This window comes from Sphaeramia orbicularis, chromosome 4 (genome assembly GCF_902148855.1).
Source record: "Sphaeramia orbicularis chromosome 4, fSphaOr1.1, whole genome shotgun sequence".
Classification (NCBI taxonomy): Eukaryota; Metazoa; Chordata; class Actinopteri; order Kurtiformes; family Apogonidae; genus Sphaeramia; species Sphaeramia orbicularis.
The window spans coordinates 42,707,922-42,729,638 of NC_043960.1; the positions used below are offsets into that span (position 1 = coordinate 42,707,922).

Below are 21,717 nucleotides of genomic sequence, written 5' to 3' on the forward strand. Positions count from 1 at the left end.
ATTAAGACGTCAAAGCTACAAGAATGTTATGAAGTCACAGAGCTTAGTTTGGGTGATTTAACAATTTCTAGCACTTTTATATCAAAAACAGATGTGGAAGAGCTTGAATTGTTGAAATGATTTGGATCAAATATATTTTGCTTCAATAATAAATGGAAAAGGAAGAAAATAGGAACATGCACAACCTTGGATTGTTAAAACAAAGTGATAAAAAAGGGAACATTCAACGATTGCATGAAGTGAGGTTTATCATTATTTCAAACTGTTACATGGAGCTAAAATAAAACTCAGGGTGACCTCTCAGATGGCAGATTTGGTTTATTTATTCAAGAATTTACACAATACAGTTGCATTATTTACAAATATATACAAAGGATCATAAGAAATACATGATTTACAGATTACATTTATCCAAAGGTAATAAATGTAGAGCTACTATTAGTGTACCATACTAGAAAATCTATGTGCATTATGGTATTTACAGCCAAAGTACTGTACATGTAACCTGCTTTAGCAATGTCTTTGTCTGTTTTCAGTGCAAAAGTAAAAGATTCCCACTGTCCAAAGATGGTGGAAATGAAGTCACAATGATTACAGTACCGATCTCTAAAAGAACCAAGAACTGGAAATGTAATTAGAAACAGAAGAGCACTAGTTACGTTAGAGAAGTCATATGTAACAAAGTAATTGGAGCCACACAAATCTGATCATAGACAAGACAGGACGTTGTCCATATTTATGTCAAATGTAGTTTCAACCTCACAGTCAGTATCACATTTAGTCACATTCGTAGAACCACTGCAGACAAACTGTGGGACATTTTGTAAATGTTTCACTGAGCTCCTTACCCAGACACCTTTTGCACTTTTAGATGGTTCAGTAAAAAGTTTCTTGAAAAATATGCATCTTAGAGCTAATCAGTATAAAAGTCTGTATAACAGTTTGAAAAAATAGAACATTCAAGTCAAATAAACTGGAACAAAGAGCTTCATCAAGACAAGTTTAACTTGCAACAGCTTACGTCTGGTGACTGTTTACTGTAAGGCACACTGATTTATGTCCCACAGTCACATATAGTGCTGAGAGCCACAGTGGTGAATGCTCTGTTAGGTTATGCATTAGTTATATCATACACACATCATGAATTGTACCCTATTGCATAAAACACCTTAAAAAAATCACCTTAAAGTCAGGTTCATTTTCTCTTTGAGAAGTAGCAACAGTCTGCAGAAATCCATGGACAACACAAAACCTTTTTTCACAGTGGTTTCCGTAAATATGAAAATTAATAGTCCAGTGTGTACAATATTAAGAGGATATAACTGCAGAAATGGAATATAACACTAATATTTTAGTGCATAATCACACAGAACAAGCATTATGCTGTTTAGAGAGAATAGGGAGAAATTCTTCATTTTTCAGTTTAATCGTGGGCGGCATCCAGAGTTAAGGTGCATTATGGTCACCCACTATGTTTGAGTCTGGACCAGAGTTCATATCCTCTCAACTAAATAAACTTCAATGCTTTTTCGTGTCCACTGTAGGTGAGGATGAGAAGGTGATCAGTGAGTTACATTCACCACTAGATATCACTGAATATCACACACTGAACATTTAACTCGAGGTATTTTACACAATAGAACAATAGCACCTCCAGAATTATGACACTACATCCGGCCATCGACAAAGACCTCAATGACGATGTTATTTACTTTTAGTACAAAGGAACTTTTAGTAACATATTATAAAACACTTTTATACAAAAATATGATACAGTATTCACCTATGTGTTTGTTTTAAATAGAACAGACTTACTACTGTATTGTACAAGGCAGTACGGTTTTTGTATAATTTGAGAAATAAAATAAGTTACATGTGTATAAATTATTTACTAAGTGCTGAAATAGGTCAAAGGCTTGCACACAGGCTTCTTCAGGATCTCTGGTTGTCCAGGTTTATTCTAAATACAGAAGAAAATGTACAACTTTAACTTCAAAGCTTTGACAGTATTAACGTCCACATTGATCAGGTTGTTTCAGTAGTTACTGTATCTCACCTTTTTGGAGTTCTTTTTGGGGTCGTCCTCCAAGCATCCTTACATTTGACAAATGTGACCTCCTGTGTTAAGTCCTTTGTTTCTGGGTCTTTTAAACAGAAGACCACCCTGAAAGAAAAAAAGTACAGTTGATCTGTATTGTAATTATGGTGCAGAAACAGAAAACCAGCAATCTTTAGTTTTCCCACTTTAACATGACTTACTTTTGCTGGGACTCCCCAGCCCGGATTCGAATTTTGTGAACCTCCATGCCGCTGCCCTCCTGGTCCCCAGACCACCAAGAAGATACCATCTTCAACATGTTGGCAGCTGACCAACCGTTTGTCTGCTCCCACTTAAACTTCAACATCAACAGATCTCCAATGTCTTTCTCTGTCACCAGCAGGAATGAATGTGTCTTATTTGTTGCTATTTTCTCCTTCCTGCCAAACAGAGCAAAGTGTAAGTATTTCACTGTTCGCCAGTTACATGTTTTATTAAGCTACGGCTTGTAAATGTGGCACCATAAACCCTCATATAACCACACATAACAAGGACAAAACTTTATTCCAAGTACCTTACATCACTGCTGTTTACTCAGGCTACTGTTTAGCTGTTACTCAATACATACAACTTGTGAAGTGCAAGTCATTCTGTATTGTTTGTCTTTCATAAGGGCCTACTCACAGTTTAAGCTCCAGGTTTTCAGCCTCTCCGTTGGTTCCATAAAGTGAGACAGTGAGTGAAGGCTCCATCTCTGACTGGTTCACCTTACTGGAGAAGTGAATCTTCAGCTGATAGTGGTAAACTGGAGAGGAAAATAGAAAATAATCTCCATCAACACATTTAAACATGCATCTAAGCTACTGTGACAACCAGTAAAGTGACATTGCACATTTTTGCAGATTGAACCATGTTTTTGCAGCATTACTGCACAAACTCAACTAAGCCCTTGTTGAAGTGAAAACACGTTTCATGTGACAGCAGTTTGTGTGTGTGACTGTGTGGCAGTTTGCTCAACAACACCTCTGTGTTGACAGCATCCACTGACCTCTGAAAGGCATGATGGCTCTGGTCTTGGTGTACATCTGAACGTTGCGTGCCCTGCGGACCTTGCTGATGTCATAGCCGACCGTGTTGCAGCGGCTTTTGCGGCAGCTGAGGCACATGCCGCGGTCAAACGCATCATTGCTGCCACATCGATAAGCCTTGGCTGCATCCTTTTCATTTAGCAGGGAGTCTATGAACAGGTGGATGGAGCGCTCATGTTCACATTTCACTGCATCTGTAATGGCTGAGGAGGAAGGAGACACTAGTATTTACTATATAAAGTCACTCACAAATGGACAAATGCAACACCAATCTACTGTTAAATCATTTTGATATGTTTCCATTCTTTTGCAGACTACAGTGCTGATAAAATATCAAACCTATTCATGTGAAAAGATGGCTTGTATTTGACATTATAGCTATGTGAGGAGGCCCCTCTGTTTATTTTCTGCTGGTATGAATAGAATCATTGTCCAGCTGACAGTTACAACGTTCACAGCTAAGACAGGATATTCACAAGCAGCTACAGTCTTATGAATATGAACCTTATAAATGCTTTACACAAAACAATTCATTGATGGCTGTTGAGTATGTGCAGCGTTATCTGCTTATCATGGAAGAGGACAGTACATGAGGCCCAGTATTAAACTCTTGTGGGCCCAGAAAATAGACATTACAGTAGGATGTAGTGAGTAGAGCTGGGTAATAGAATAACCTGTCTTTAAGGTTTACTTCATACTCTCAGCTTAAACGTTTAGGTAAATTACACCGGTTGCACTTTATGTATTTATTGCATTTTAATTGCATTTTATTGTATTTTTAAATGGTATTTTAATTGTATTTTGCACTGGAAAACACTTTGTGACTCTGTCTATGAAAAGTGCTCCATAAATAAAATGTACTTAATTAAATTTTGATGTAGAAGAAATATTTTATCATTCAAATTGTTCTACTTTGATTTATGTAATACTCCACTGTTTGTTGAGTCCACAGACTAGCTTCATATCACAAACTAGAAAGCACTCGGAGAGCGCAGACCTGCACCAAGGCAGATCAGTTGCCCCCCCCATCACCACCAAAATTTAATCATTTGTTCCTTGTGCCAGTATCAACATTTCCTGAAAATTTCCTGAAGATCCATCCATAACTTTTTGAGTTATGTTGCTAACAGACAAACAAACAGACAGACAAACCCTGATGAAAACATAACCTCCACCCTTCCTTGGTGGAGGTAATAACATAATTTTGTTTAATGAGAACTCTCCTTGCTTTAGTGACGTTAAATCCAATTAAAGAAAACCTACGCTACACCAGAGGCTACAAGTGTGTCTCAGTCCTCTCACACATTGTTTCAAAACTGAGGTCTATGATTTCAAAAACTGAAATGGAGATAATCATACATGCTTTTCTTTCTTCCTCCATTGATTATTGCAACACTCTTTTAATGTGTTTTAACAAAAAAAGCTGTTGATCGCCTACAGTCTATGCAAAATGCAGCAGCAAGGCTTTTAACGGGAACCAAACAAATGGACCACATTACCCTGGTTTAATATTCCCTCCATTGGTTACCAGTCAGTTTTAGAATTCAGTTTAAGATTTTAGTCCTTACCTTTAGAGCCCTTCATGATCAAGCCCTTTTGTACATAGTAGAGCTCCTGAGAGCCTATTCTCCCTCGACTCATTAAGGTCATCAAACCAGAGGTAATGGTTCCCCGCACCCAATTTAGAACTAGAGGAGAGCGCTGTTTCCAAGCCAGTTCTCTACACCTTTATAATGCACTACCTCTATCTCTACAGAGCATAGAGCCCATTGACTTCTTTAAGAAGGAGCTTAAAACTTATCTTTTCAGGCAGGCGTTTAGCCCGGGTTTATGTTTTGTCTTTTCTTTTTGGGCTTGTGTTATTGTCTGTTTCTCTGTGCTATTGTTTTGTTTTTATCTTGGTGTACGTATGACATTTTATTCTCAACTGTAAAGCACTTTGTGATTTTATCTGTGAAAAATGCTATACAAATAAAACTGACTTACTTACGTTACATGTTGTGTTTTGTGTGTCATTTTCATCTTTTACATACTTTTACATCTGTTACATCTCCTTTGGCACATTGTCTCTTTTAGGTCATTTTTGTCTTGCTGCATCTCATCTTACATCCTATACATATAATTCAAGAGGACAAATAACCATCTAGTTTCTTTAACTTTCAATCAGGACCAAAAACCAGCCTTTACGCTTTAATAAATAAATGACTTCACATTTATCATGATAAGTATTGATACTGACTGATAAGGATTTTAATCATGACAACATTTTTGATCGCATTTCCACACAATAGCATGAGTTTCAATTAAGAGAAATAACTAAATGAACATATGTTAGGTTGTATGAAGTGGCAAATGTCACAATGCACTCATGATATTACATAAAAAATTAATAAAAGACTTCTGGCTTTAGAGAAACATACATCTGACTGCAGAAAACAACATAAACTTTTAAGCCAAACTGTTCTTACCAAATATTCCAAAGTTAGCGATCTTCTCCAGGGCTCCTCTGAGGTTACAGCCCGGCTGAAATCTGCCACCGTTTGGGTAAATATCTACATGGCCCACAGGCTGCTGGATCCCGATGCTCAGACCCAAAGAGCCCCGTGTAAAGGTATGGAGGACGTCTACAAAGTGAGCATCGTCTGGCGAGAGGCGCCTATGTGCATGCTCACCCTCAAAGTCAGGACCAGCCGGGTCCAGACCTGCAGAGAGAGACCACAAAGAGCAGTTAAGAAACAAACCTGATCCAAACCTCCTCACACAGAATCTTTACAATGTAGAATAAAATGCTGTATTCTATTTTACCAGTAATTCGTCCAACTTTATTGGTTGCATGGCTGCCAGCAAATCCTGCCACATGAGCGCCAAGGCTGTAGCCAATCAGATGGATGTTTTCAAGAGGAATGTTGGTGGTTTCCTACAAAATTGCATTGAATGAAAAGAATGACTAATGTTCCCCAGCAAAAAACTAAATATAGCCAAATATTCAATCACTCATTCATTCTTTTTATTTAGTTTGATATGCTTCTTATGTAAAATCAGTGTTGTATAAAGTACTGGAAAGTCATACTTGAGTAGAAGTACAAGTACCCTACCAAAAAATTAATTTGGTAGAAGTTCAAGTCACCAACTTAAATGCCACTCAAGTGAAAGTCTTTAAGTATCAAGTATTTAATGTACTTAAATATATCAAGTAATCTACAATTAAATGTGCTCAAGCAAAGAAAGCAAAAGTACAAGTAAATGTTAATACCAACCAAACAAGCAGACTTGTGAAAATTACACTGTTGCTCATATCAACAGATCACCGGCAGGTTGAGTGTGGACCATCGTTTGCACTTGTTCATTACACAATCATCTTCCCGACTTTGTTGCAGTCATCGGTAATCTCAGTGGTGAAAACACCAAATTTCTTCAAGTTTATTTTTTGTAACGAGTAACAATACTGTGCATTAAAAATATATCAGAGTAGAAGTACGCAATTGAGTTCAAATTCTCCCAAAACGTACTTGAGTAAAGTAGTGAAGTATTATTACTTCGTTACTATACAACAATGTGTAAAATTTTCCTCTCACTGACCTCAATCCAGTCGATAAAGCGAGCAATCTCCTGTCCCACTGCTTTGGTTTTCTGAGCTGCCACCACATAGTGGTTCTGGGCCGAGTTGAGCCAGTCCACCACTATGACGTTGGCCGTCTGCTCTCTCTCATAAAGTGCTGATACCAGTTTAGATACCCAGCTTTCAAACATTCCACTGAGCTGTTGGAAATGACAGTAATATTAAAAGATAAATTAAAATACTTGTAGTCATTTGAGCTTGTTTAATGGCCATATTATAAATTAACTCCAGTTAATGTTTCCATGGTTTCCTACAAGTTCTTGCTTGTCAGCTAATTCTATCTGGTGAGACTCAATGGCACCAGATTTTGCACAAATAATAAAATCCCACCAGTCACAGGGGTTTCTAATCTAAAGAGTAACCAAAGAGTAAACAAAGCCCTTGTGATATTGATGACACAGACAAGTCACCACAGGCTCAGGTATTTCCACTTACCGTCCAGCCATGGATGACTAAGAAAGTTTTGGAGGTGCTGTTAAAGGTGCAAAGTGCTAAAGATTCAGGTTTTCCAGGAACGATGTAGCACAGGTCGTCGTCAGGATGAGCGGGTTTACGGAGTGAGAATTTGGCAACGGTTCCATTATTGTCCTCTTTATGGTCAAACAAGTCTTTCACAGGGTCCAGAAAGTTACCTGACAGAGAAGAAGGTCTGCATGTTTAAGAACATCTTTGTGTCATATTATTAAATGTTCTGTATTTACTTTAAAGGACAAGTTTAACATATATAGTAAAGCAGCAAACTTCTGCTATTAATATGCATTTGCTGCAAAAAGAACTTCTGCTGTTCAGTGATTTTTACTTAAGGGGTATTAACACACCCAAACATATGCATAAAAATAATGAGTTGTGTTAATAACCCTAATACTAGTTTGAGGCTTGTGGGTGATGGTTATGTTTAACTAACATTAAGTTAGAATTCATTCCAGTGCTTTGGGTTGAAGATGTGACCTGAAACCAGGGTTTGTTCTTCACATTTCAACAGAAACTTCAACTTAAACCTTACTTAAACTTCATTTATAAACAGTAACACAGTATAACCATAGCATTTTGCCAACTTAATTTAACCTGGGAAATTATTTTTTCTTTGTTCAGACCACACAAGCTAGCTCACATTAGCTAACATTAGCCTGTTGACTATTATCATCAACCATCTATAATATATTGTGTATAAGTTGTGTAATGTTACCTTGGGTTTACATTACACAATTACACATGATAATGTGTGCCTACAATATTTAACTGGTTCTGTAAATTTTAAGTTGGAAAGCTACCTTACTTACCTATAATCACAGTCATTTTTAACTAAACTAGTGGTTTCATGTCCAATATGGCATTAAAACACCAAAGATAAGGAAATTCAGCACTTTTATTGATAGAAAACATAACCTGACATGTTGGTTTATAACAGCCCATTCCTGGGTTTATAAAAATTGACCTAGAACTGAATTACTGAGATAACTGACCCCAAATCAGTTTTAGAGTGTAGCTAGTGGATGACATGTGCCTTCACACTGGAGCCAGCAACAAAATGGACAATAAAGAAGACTGAGAGTGAAAAGCAAATAGTTCCACAATAGTCCTCATGTTTGTGTGATGATACACTAATGCAAAGACCAAACAGGTTACAGGACATCTGCAGTTAAATGATCAAATCTAACACTAAAAAAGAGAAAAACCAAAACAGGAAGTTAAACATGAATAAAGAAACCTCGTCTGTCTAGTGGTGTTTCTTTCATGGGTGTAAATGTGGTTGTATGGTCCCTGGGTGGGGGGTCCTGAGATGCCTGAGTAACTCAGTGAATGACTGCCTGCAATAAGCTGTGGCCCCTTTGGGGCCCCTCAGTAAATGAGCTTCCACCTTAGACACCATCAGTCCTGAAGGGTCATGGGGGTTCACTTGGTCAGACTGGGCTCCATAGAAACCACCCATAGATCTTCCAGCTTTGTTCCTGCCACCTCACTGACGATAATCTACCCCGTTTCAGAGCTCCAGTCCTGACACAGTCAGCTGACTCAACTGGGGGTTGGTCCGGGTTAGGAGTGGGGGTTGGGGCTTTGGATACAGGAACCACAGACATTTACCAGGAGTACACTGGAGGAGGAATCTATTATGGACCAAATTCAAACCATGACTTCTCATGGTTCCACACAGATAATGCATGTGTAAACCAGACACGACCACAGCCGGTTAGTGTTTAGTGATAAGCCCGTGTTTTCATCCTGTCATCCGTTCATGGAAAAGGTGGAATTTGGGTTTAAGCCAGAAAAACCAAACCCTCAAAGACCCGTGTTTCACCTAAATCTGACATCCATGCAGTTAAAGTAGCTGTCAGTGCAGAGGCTGCGCATCTGGGATGCGCACCGCGCGTAAAAAGACGCATTTTCTCACACGACACTTTGAATGGCGAAAACCTGCACCAGTGTAAACGTCCAAAACTTGGTAATCCCCCAGAAAAGTGTGCCAGCAGTGTGTGTGTGTGTGTGTGTGTGTGTGTGTGTGTGTGTGTGTGTGTGTGTGTGTGTGTGTGTGTGTGTGTGTGAGTAAATGTGTGAGCTAATGTGGATCAGGTTGAACTGGCAACTCACCAAATATAGAATCGGAGAGCTCCTCTTCCAGGGACGTCACATACTGCACACATGCACTCAAGACCACAAAGTAAAGAAACCGAACTCTCCACGCTTTCATGTCTTTCACAGACTATTCCTTTAGTAGACAGGTCCTTCGGTGGTTCCAGATCGTTCAGACACCGCAGCAGAAGTGGAAGTTTGTCCTCCACTAGAATAATCCGGTGCGTCCTGTTGCGCGTGCGGAGCGCTGACATGTGAGCCACCTTGAACTGGCCGCTTCTTAAATAGCACCTCTGACAAGCCATTGGCTGCAGACCCCCGGGCGGGGAATGGAAAAATCTGTGTAAAGTAAATCATTAGACTACTTTATGGACACCTTTAACAACACTGGTTGGCAATACCTTTCTAATCATAAAAGTCAGAACAGTGCAATTTCTAATGTTTTTAAGTTTAATAAGGTTTATTTCTGCAAACTTGGGAACAGTTAGAGCTACAGATATATCACCATACCAAGAAAAGTGACGTCTTTACTGTACGTTTATTGCTCCTTTGCCTATAAGGGCCAGTTACATGCATGAAGATATAATGCATTTTATATCTCCTGCACAGATGCCAGTGTGGTCAGAATCAGATCAACAAAGAATGTACAATTTATCAAGTCACTGCATTATATTTGGTTTTTCTGATTCTGTTGCTTTCTCTACCATCAGCTACCTTTTGACACACTAGAGGACCAGGGTGTGTATGCTTTCAGGGAGGGGTTGCTGGACTGTTCATGCTGCAGCCTACACACTACTGCTGTACCACCAGTCACATAGGGCTGCTGGCTTTTCCTGACGCTTCCGGACGTTGGCAGCTGGTGCTCTGTCCAAAGGGATCGCTTAAGGACACTTTGGCTATGTTCACACAGCCAGCCTTAGTGCTAAATTCAGACTTATGAATATGATGATTTGATGCTCAGATGTGATTTCTCTTTTTTTCCCCATTATTATCATTTTAAAGTGGCCAACTACAGATTCCAGGTCCTGAACTGAACACTTAAACCTTATGTGGTGTTCAGATTTTTGTTATTCAGCCAGTGTTCATGGGTCTGGCATTTGTAGGTTTTTAATTCAACATAATCAAACAATTTTATGTTAAAATACTCCCAAGATGTTTACTTCATCCCAATTACAAGCAATATAAAAAGCATATATGTTTAATATTTGCCTTTGCAAGATCACATTTGTGAATTAAAGTGCTACGCATTTTTAGTTTGTTTTTTTAATAAAATGTTATATAATCAAGATATGAGAGGGGGAAAAAATCATTAAAAAATAATTATTCATCATTTTTCTCTTAATAAAAAATGAAAATGGGTCCCACAGACCCAAACATCAAACAAGGGTTAACACACACAGCAGTGGTATTCTAAGTCTTCAGATGAAGTAAAGGGACTAACAGCACACTGTGTAAATACTCCACCACAAGTTACATTTTCTACATTTCAAAGACTAAGTAAGTATTATCAAGTCACTGTGCAGTTTGTTTTTATATGGTTGTTGTATATATGATGATATTGGCTTTGTTTTACTGCTGGATTAATGTGAATGTTGCATTTAACTGCTGTACAAGTTTAAGGCTACTGTGTTGTATTTAAGTGTTTCCATCCCATGATATTTCTCATCTCATAATATCAGATAGCAGGTAAACAACAAAAAAGAGAAACATTGAAATTGTGTTGTTGAAAACTTGGATATAATAGAAAGAATTCAGCCATTATGAGGCATATTGTGACATTTACACAGTATCATTACCGACCTCACATGATGGCAGTATAAGGCCTATGAATGATAACCTCAAAAAAAAAAAAAGGAAAAAAATTCTAAAACTGTCAATAAAAAAATCAATATTATATTCTGTCAAAAGTGTCAAAGGCGGTTCAAAGTTAGTATCTGTGTTGAAGGAATGCAATTTCATTATTTGAAAAGAACACAAAGTATGTCACAAACATGTCCTCAGGGAACAAGAAAGCTACATTTCATAAAAGATGTCCATATTTATGACATCATGAAAGAGTTTCATACTTTGAATAAGTCAGACAATTTATGGAGTCAATCAAAAGTTCATACAGCAGGGTTGTCAAACATGCGACCCGTGGCCCAAAACCGGTCCACCAATATGTCTAATATGGCCCGTGGGATGAAAAGAGCAAAAATTGTAAAAGCAAAAATTGTGCATTCAATGTGCATGTTTTAGATGAGCTGTCTAACCTGTGGCTCTTTCCTGGCCTAGTATTGTCCACGCTGGTCATGGTACCCATTATTGTGATCTTTTCTATCTTATACAGTTATACCAGTAATTGCAATGTAAATCATGTCCCAGTCCTCATGGCAGATTTGACCTGGTCTGGTATCAGCACCATTTGTCCTGCAGTCAGTTCAGCTTTTATCTGATGTAACTGGCTCCATTTCCATTACTTTAAAACTCTGCCTTTGCCCTCTTGTGTTCCATATTTCACCCTCCAGCTTGGTAAAAAAAAAAAAAAAAATTTAAAAATGTTGCCCAGTGCCAGGTGGGAATTATGTGCTAAAATTGAGGCAAGAGTAGTTTGGCTTCAGACTACGTATTCTCTTGCCCAAACTCCTGCAAGAGCAGCCAAGACAAACTGGGCAGGAGTCCGATGAGGTGATGTGTGAAAAGTTACAAGCAAGCTGCTGGGTCAATTGAATAGTTAAGTTTACAGGCATTCTGACATTAGCTGCAACACACCATTCAAACATGTAGTGGGAATAAAGTCATGCAAACAAAAGGCTGACTTTCCAAACACTAAACACAACTGAATCCTTCTTAAACATACTTAACAAGTTCTTAGAGTTGTAATTTATAATGTAAATGCAGCACAAACTTTAAATGGGAATAGACTCATAAATGATACATTAAGACAAGGATTTCTAAACCTTTTCAGCTCAAGACCTAATGTGAAAATCCGTGTTTGTCAATAACCCGACCTTAGAAAAATATAGCATGGACTGACTCTATCACCATCAACAGAAAGATGAAGAACTCCAGCTGCTACTGGCCAGTCCACACTAGTAATGCATAAAAAATGCTACTTCCTGTCAATAGGATTTCTAAGTAATTTCCATCAGTTTTGGCATTTGAAAAATGAATGAATTTCGCCTTTAATTTTAGAGGTTAAGAATTTAAGAATTAAACAAGTGGTGCCGTGCACAACAAACCCCGCCCCTCACACGTATTGTAGCTGATTTTGTCATCGATCCAGCTGATGTCATCATGTCTATGCATATGCTGATGTCAGCATATCAATTGCCTCTATATATGTGCCAAGTTTGAAGTAAATTGAAACCAAATTGATGCTTTTATAGACATTTAAAATTTCACCCATTACAAGTAAATGGGAGAAGAAAAAAAAAAAAGAAAAAACTGATTTTAAAAAATGTTTGAACTTTGACCTACTTTTGGCAAAATGTAACCACATTCATTCTGGGTCACTGGTTATCTATAAACCCAATTTGGTATGAATTCAACCAATAGTTTTGCTGCTACAGACATGTGAAATTTCGCCAATTATAAGTAAATGGGGAAAAAAAACCATTTTAAAAATTGTTTAAAAATTGAACTTTGATCTACTTTTCCCAAAATGTAATCAGATCTGTTCTGGGTCACTGGCAACGTATAAGCCGAATTTGGGATGAATTCAACCAATAGTTTTGCCTCTAGAGTGTTAGCAAACATACAAACCGAACCAAAAACACTACCCCTTGCCTCCCCTTCAGGTGGCGAGGGGGGGTAAAAAAAAAAAAAGGCAAATAGTAAACCAGCTAATATTGGTCGGTAGCTAAACATAGCGGCCTCACCTAAAAGAGTTGTGGCTTTTGAGGAAACATGTATGGCCAGTGTTCCAGTGTCTCTGATTAATAAATAAAATGTTACTGTTAAAACACATTTTGTTTGAAATTCTGTTGAAAAAGGACAAAGTATTTTTACACACGAGCAGAACAAACTGGGTTTCAGGTATAGATCAGTGGTGTTCTACCCACCATTATGCTCTTCACCTGCTACCAGGCACAAGGTGACCCAACAAAAGTAGGCTCCATTTTTAGGCAGTCCATTTTTGGTCCTGACACCAACTTTGGGATACTAGGTTTACAGCCACAGATAGATGCCATATCTTACAGAAAAGTGAAGATTTCCTCCTCAGTTTTACATTTCTGGTCATTGGTGCAGTAAAATGCACTAATACTGTTAATGGTTTCTTCCATTTCCATGCAGTGAGTCATGTTTGACAGCATGGAAATGGTGTTGGTAGTTTTTTACTTTTAGGACACCTATTCAGATTCATTCAATAAAGCCTGCTTCACGTAGCTCTTTTTTTAAAACCCTCATTAATCTCTTAATAAAAATACGGAAGTTGCTAAACATATAAAGTTGTCTCATCGTACTACAAATAGCGCAGCAGTAGACGCTCTCCCTCTCCTGTACTCACAAACACTCAGACAGTCCAACACCAGACATGGCTCCCTCAGCATACAGACCATCTGGCCCAATCTGCTGTGGGTCTTCCACGAACATGACACCATTTTCCTTGAAAAAGCAGTGACTAAATTTGTTTTCAGGACAAAGACTCTACATTACAGAGGAGGTGAGGGAGGGGTGGGAGAGTGCCAGACCTCCAGAGCTGTGTACCAACAAAGAGGGACAATCAGAAGCCCCTCCGCTGAGTTTGGAAAAAGCAAAAAGATGACTTCAATTTTAGGTCTTTCCTAGATTTATTTCCCAAGGCAAATTTCTAGGAACTGCATGTTTCTCCAGCTCAAATCCACATAAACAAATCACAGTATTCCCTATGATGTATGACTGTAGTCTGGAAAAAATAAAGTTTACAAAAGTCTATGTAACAGAATTTATGACCAATAATCTTTCATATTTTGTTATTTTACATGTTTGTTTTGTTCACAGTGATCTAAGAATGAGATCTTTTTGTCCTTTAGAATATTAGTGCAAGTTGTTGTGGGCGCTATCATGGATTTTGTCGTTGCTCAAGACCAACACAAAGTCAAGAGGAAATTTTCAACAGTAACTGACAGAGATACTAAGATGAATGCATTTGTTTTTAGATTCCACTGTTGCTAATTCTTTGGTTTCTTACCGTTTGGGTAATGTTGGAAAATGTTAAGCATTGTACCACTTGTATTAAAATGATAATATGGTCTGGCTGATTGAAAGCATTTTGCAGAAATAAGGGTTAAAAGTGACAATGTGCAGTGACAAAATTAGCTTACTTTACACTTTACTCCCTCTGTATTCTACCAGTGCATTATCACTAAGCATCCCCTTATAACTACACCTTAACATGGTCAAGTTTTGACAAATACTTTATACATTTTGTTTTGCTGGGATGTCATTATTTTAATCATTAATGTATGTTCTCATAAACACATTTACCACTAAAACAACTTCTCAACAACTCTTCCCTACAGTATTTGCCATTTTTAATGTTGTGCATCTTGTACCCAAGACCTAGACAAAGAGCCCAGACAACTTCTACCTCCATAATGCCCGAGTCAACTCTTCATGTGGTACTTGCTTTACTTTTATTGCTGCAACTATGTTATTTCTATAAGTCTATTTATGTAGTTTATAATTGTCTGGCAGCCTTTACGTTTGTGTTTTTGTTTTGTTTTGTTTTGTTTTGTTTTGTTTTGTTTTGTTTTGTTTTGTTTTGTTTTGTTTTGTTTTTTTGGAGGGGGGGGGGGGGGGGGGGGGGGCTTATGGCATGTTTTGTACAGTTTTTGTAAAGTTAAAAATTGTAAATAAAGTATTAAAAAAACAACTTCTATCTCCATTTAGAGATCAGCCACTGGATTTAAGACAAAGTGTTCCCAAACTTTTTGATACGGTGCCTCATAGGACCCAAACTTACAAAACACAATCTAGATTCATAAATTACTGATATAGAAATAATAAATCATATGTACCAGAGGTCAGAAGTACAATCACTGTGCTTAAGCAGAATTTCTGGACTTAAGTATTTATTTTCTGACAACATTTAACTTTTACTCTCAAAAATTTCACTTGTTAGCTAAATAAATCTGACATAAAAACAAAAGTTACTTAAAAACACATAAATGATCACAGCCAGTTTCATAACCTTTCATACTTTGAGTACATTTTACAGCCTTGTACAGCAGTAAAGAAGCTGAATCAGTGCTTCTACTTTTTCCAGAGTCTGTTTATACACATGTATCTATAATTCTACTGGAGATAAGAATGTAAGCTCTTTTTCCATCTCTGATATGTAAACACAGTTTTGAAATGTTTGTGAACAGATTTCTCAGTTCATTCTTGACATTTCTTAACCTGTCCCTAGTGTAGCAAAGGAAGACGACTAATTAAACAGGAACATGAATTCAGCTCTAATATAACGGTCCTATATTTTACACTTTCATTGGGCCACCCTGTAAAAACTGTTTATCATCATCATCAACTCATTTTGGGTCATGACCATGAACAAGTTTGGAAAACACAGATGTATATTATGGTCTTTTCAGAAACTATTTTTCAGACTAAAGTACCAAATGCTTCTTTCTAAGAAAACAAGTTAGTAGTTATTATGAATGTGCTCTGATTCCCAAACCTGGAAACAAAACACAGTTACAGACAAGTGACTTATTCTGTTTGGCACATCCCAAGTGTTGCTCAATATCTATCCTCTTCTTTTACAGTTCAGTGGGGGATCCCATTTAGAGGAACTAGTCCAAAAACTCAAGGAATCAGAGATACAGTATTCTTTTTTCCCCTCTGCTTTAAAATGAATTGAATCAGTATTGCATAATTTGTTTTTCACATTTAACAAAGCTGGCTTAGTGATAACATGCAGCTATAATCCTACAGGGTTATATGTTCAACAGCAGCTTCAAGTGGCTTCAACAGTGAAGCTAGAATGAAGCATGGATTTTCACAGAGTTGAAGGTGAGGTATAGGTCAACTCTCCCATATTAATAACAACCCTACTTAAAGGCGCACTGCTGAGGCACCACTGGCAGCAAATAATATTTAGATAAGCTGGTTTCCTAATTTCCTAAAGCTTTGTGCCACAGCCAGACTCTGCAGCTTGTTGGATTAATTTTGTTTACAACCCACTTTGGTGATACTGTACTTTGTCTTTTCATGTTATTAATGTGACAAAGCTCTTAATCACAACTTTTAATCACTACAGACATGAAACCTTTAAAGAGCTATATGCAATATTTCAACTTTCAAATACAAAATATCATTTGAGCGTTTAAAAAAAGTTATGCTGAAGTCATCAGTGTGTTGGATTGTAGAGATACATAGTGAATTTATTTACTCTGATGGGGAAAAGGTATGATCATTCTCCCAAGGTGAGGAAAACTAAAACCACAAGGCTTTTGATCATAGCATCAGAAAGTGATGAGATAGGATGAGAAATGCAAAGAAAGCGACAAGGTGATAAAAGCTAGAAGCATTGTTGTTGTTTTCACTACTGGACACAGCTCTAAATGAAAAGAACGAAGTGTGATGCTGAAATGAGAGGTTTTCTTCCACACAGTTGAGTTTGTTTATAAGGCTTGTGTAGGTATAAAGTCATTATGTGATGTTATTATCCTGTTGAACCACAGTTCAGACCCTTTCCCTTTGCCCTACCCCTCCATTTTGCACATTCACATGAGGAGGTAGGGGTGTATGCAGAAAAGAAACCGCAGAAGAGTTTTGTAAACGCAGAAAGCATCTTGTAAAAGCAAAAATATGGGTTTGTAGGAGCAAAATAAGTTTTGTAGGTGAATTTTTAAAAAGAAATATATAGTTTTGGTTTACAAAACTTCCCTTGCGCCAACAATACTTCACGTACGTGTATAATGTTATCTGGCCTCATCTTGATGTCATGGGGGTGTCTTGATTCATGATGATTTGGAGGGGAAGGGCTAAGGGGGAGGGCTGTTTGGCCCTCAAAATGGAGGTTTTTAAGGACCACACTACAAACAGAGGGGTATGAGAAATCTCTAATAATTCTGATTGAATCATTGGCAAGATGGAGGTAAACACAGCAAAAAAAGTGCAACAGTGCGATGAAAGAAACACACAAACGTACATATTTTCTTTGTAAACAACTTAATCATTTGATTTTCCGTTTAATGTATTATTGACCACTTGTTTATGACAAACATAAAAACATCGAATGTGTCTTCTCTTTCGAGCATTTCTGCGGTTTGCAGTTGATAGCCGTAAAAAATATGACCAAAGCCCATGCAACGCAGACAGTTACAGCTGCTGACAGCATGATGTATTCTTTCACAAACAAAGCTGTTGCATCTTTTTATAGCACCATCAATGACTGCTGATGATGTAACAGGTCTTGAAGGGCTGTCTAATTTCATAGGGGACTATTTCAACCCCTATCCCTTGCAACTATGTTTCAAGGGCCAGTGTCAAGTGCAAGGGCCAAGGGCCGGGGTCGGGGTGAAAATGAAAACTGGGATTGGGCCTCAGACTAAGATGTGAGACTTCTGACCTATTCTGGACGATTCCAAACAGATCTTTAGTGCAGCTATTGACAACACAAACCCTGGCGAAAACAGAGGTGATTAGTGGTTTTACTGTGGCTGTTTTCTGTCTAAAAACAGAGCTAACAAAGCTATAATGTAAACTATCAGCTGATGTGAAGATTATAAGACGCTGTGTTATTTGGAGCGACTGCCAAAAACTATCAGCTATCAGTTTTAGTTTGAGGAAGGCTTGTCATTCCACCCTCAGCAGACTTGACCCTCTCCACCATTCTGCCATCCATTTCGCCTCATGCGCTCCTTTTTCCACTCACCACTGTGACCTGTATAACTTAGTTGACCGGACCTCCCTCCACACCAAACAGCTCCGTCACTGGTTCCAGCTCATTTACAAGACCTTGCTAAGAAAAACCCCTCTTTACCTCTCCTCCCTTCTTCACCTCTCCCATTCTGCTCTCAATCTTAGGTCCAGTAAACTCATCAAACTCACTATCCCCAAAGCCTGCACTGTTTTCGGTCGCAGCACCTTCCGATTTACCGCAGCTAATGACTGGAATACTCTACAAAACACCCTCAAACTCACTGTCCTCACATTTCTCACTGTTTTTAAGCAAAACCTGGAACAAATTTTAGTTGACTGTTGCACCTGTTGAGTATTTGTCTTTTACATGTCTCACTGTCATTGTTGTAATGTATTTATTTATTAACTATTTGTTTTTGTAATTGTTTAACCTTGTTTTTACTTTTTACTTTTAGCCTCCTCACCCCCTTCCCCTCAAGGAGCCATTGCTCTTTGATCAGGCTGCATTTGTAAATAAGAATCTGTTCTTAATTGCTTGCCTGGGTAAATAAAGGTTAAATAAAAATTAAAAATAAAAAAAAAGAAGAAAACTTGATTATACTTTAATACAGATGTGTGGAAACAATGAGCTGTACATCTGCGTAGGCTCTGATTTGCTCGGGTCATTACTCTTCTAGGTAGTTCTTCTAGATTCAGCTGAACTGGTTTAGCTCTTTTGAAAATGTTTCGTCTCTCATCCAAGAAACTTCTTGAAGAATGAGTTTTATACTTTATTCAGTGAGCGGTACAGTCTGTGGATACATTGTGTTAATTCATCTGTTGGTTTTTTGGTCTTAAGTATGTTCTAATATATGACTTCCCCCTGCTGTTGAGGGTTTGGAAAATCAATACTACACAGAACCCCTTTAAATATGCTCAAATGTATGGGAATTCATTTTCTGAAAAGTGGTCAGACTGGATATCATGTCATCCAACTGCCGTTAGTTTAGAATTATGCATGACTTTACCATAAATCTAAGAGCGATACCAGACTTTATCATTTGCAGCAGAACGACAGTGACACTCAAATGGCAGGAATGCATGTGAATGTGAAACAGTGACAATATTTAACAAAGCACAGCAGAAAAGACTGTATGCAAACAATGCATTGAAAACAGACGTTAAAGCTTTTAGCTGTACAAAACGGATTCAATATGTTTCTCAGACCATAGGACACATACTGCTCATTGTATTGTGGTAAGAAATGAATGAAAATAAAAATGCATTCATTAACAATAAATATTTTACAGGCTTTACTCCAGCTGTTCAGTGTGGCTTTCATTATATGTAATTTTAGAAGGTCTGTTTGTTAAAGCACATGTATTGAAACACTGCAGACTTATTTGACCTTTCACACCATTAATCACAGCGTTTTCTCACAGCAGTCTGTTTTTCTTTACTTTGTCAATTTAAGTTAAGGACATTGACTTTGATTCACAATACCCATGAATAATTCAAAATGCAAAAGTGAAGCTACATTCACACTTTTTATGTGTCCCATATGCAACTTTTTGTTGCATAATGACAGTTTTATCCTGCATTGAAGGAAGTATTCAAAATCACAAATATCCATCTGACTTCACTGAGTTTCTCAACATTTACTGTATTTTTCAAGCATTAAATCAAAAATAAACAAAAAAAGCAAAATATTCCCATTATTTCAATAATTAACCTATAGGTGTGATTTTGTCTTATGTCATCGTATGTCTTTTGCGTTGCTTGGATTATTTTTATATTGCTCCACCTCCTAAGCTTTTAACCCCTGAGACATTGTTTCAGGTAAATGTGCTGCTGTGAATATGCATCATAAAAGCTGCTGTGAGTATGTGCTTGTGTTCCTTTTCTTCAGTGCTTTTGCTTTACTGTATGTTTTAGGGTCAAAACAGTGGAATAACAGAAAAAGACAAAGAGAGGAATTGAAGTTCGACAGATTTTTACTCAATAAGGCACTTAGAATGTACATCAATAAGAGATTTAGGATGTTGAACATGAGCTGTGAACTAGAACACACTGAACAATAACAAGTATTTGAATTTTGGCCCAGTCGTTTTTGTTTTGGGGCTCTTTTTTTCTAAATCAGTGACTCAGCTTTTTGACACCTGGTTGAACTCCAAAAAGCAATTACAACACTGCAAACAGTAAAAACCAAAAACTACAAGAAAAACGGTCTAAAATAAAGCCCAAACCATCTATTTTTACAGCAAGTTGGTCTAACTCACTGCTCTGTGTTTTAGCCCCCATACACAGGCGGTGGGGAGTGCACTGAGCATGCTCAGATGTCTATGGAAAGAACAAGGTCTATTCTATCAGCATATTTTGAAATTTTGACTATTGAGCAAACAATTGAAATTGTATGAATATTTAAAATAAATCATATATTCAGAACAAACACCTCAGACACGTCAGGGGTTAAAGGGTTATAGGGTACTTGTAGTGAATTTTCATTGCTAGCTATTTCAAAAGATCACATACAATACTAACAGTTCTGACAGGTAACTTACATTACACTGGTCTACAGTTTTTTTTAGAAAGGATTTGCTTCAGAGATTAAATGTGCTAAATGTTACGTATTTTAATAAGATTAATTGGAAAATAAATTACAAAAGTGCCGGTTTGCTGATGTTTTCAAGGTATATGATTAAGTGTTATTACACATATATATTGGTTTATGTACATTTATATAACAGTTTTATAAATCTTCCACTAAATAGAACCTGTAAAGTGAATGTATTCTAATGTGCAGACAGTGTTTTGAAGTAGATATTGTGGCTCTGAGACAAATATTCCTTTTGAGTCAAACCCATTCTCTCATTAATTCTTGAATTTCACATTTTGACCCAAGGCTGTATCTTGGAAAGTTCAGCCAACCAGCATTTTTTACTTGATTTTTCTTTATCAGTGACTCTCATGTGGTAAAATTTCATTACTTTTATTCTGGAAGCATTTTCCTTGTAGACCAGTGTTATAACCCCTTGTCAAATTTGCATGAGTATGAGAAAATAAAAGTATGCATGAGTACTAAGTCTCTGCTCCGTCAGTCAGGTATGGTCAGCAACATGTTTCCTCCTTCATGGGCTGTTCCAGTACCGGTAATGACGCAGACTCAGTGTTTTGTCTGAGTACCTGGGCTGCGATGGACTGGTCACTGACCCTGTGCAGCAAACACCAGTCTAAGATGACACAGTATCAATTCAAATAGGTAACCATTTACACCCATTTCCTCAAAACTACCATAGCCATAGTTTGTGTCTTGAACACGTGCTTTCCACTCAGTCTCACTCACTGACTGCTGCTTGTTTACTTGCACTCAATCACCTGGAATCAATGATGGTCCGTCATTTCTGGGTGACAATGTCTGCTCCCCATAGGCTCTGCCCCGGTGTGTAACTCACATAATGAAAAGGTCCAGTGTGGTGCATTTATGACTATTTTTTACTGAATTTGCGCCTCTCTTGCTTATAAGTAATACACAAAGCGCAATTAATGTCAGAAACATGACCAATACAGGTACACTTTAAGTTTTGTTTAATCTTCTT

At 37.6% G+C, this 21,717-nt stretch overlaps 1 protein-coding gene across 1 annotated transcript; it reads right to left on the minus strand.

Moving 5' to 3' along the window:
* Positions 1-293: 293 nt before the first annotated feature.
* lpl2a (lipoprotein lipase 2 a) lies at positions 294-9,555 on the minus strand. Its single transcript, XM_030132943.1, has 10 exons — positions 9,332-9,555; positions 7,181-7,377; positions 6,706-6,885; positions 5,932-6,043; positions 5,595-5,828; positions 3,087-3,329; positions 2,723-2,843; positions 2,260-2,478; positions 2,057-2,164; positions 294-1,960 (listed from the first exon to the last, which is right to left on the minus strand). The coding sequence occupies exons 1-10, from the start codon at positions 9,429-9,431 to the stop codon at positions 1,933-1,935; spliced, it is 1,542 nt and encodes a 513-aa protein (XP_029988803.1). The 5' UTR covers positions 9,432-9,555; the 3' UTR covers positions 294-1,932.
* Positions 9,556-21,717: the final 12,162 nt, after the last annotated feature.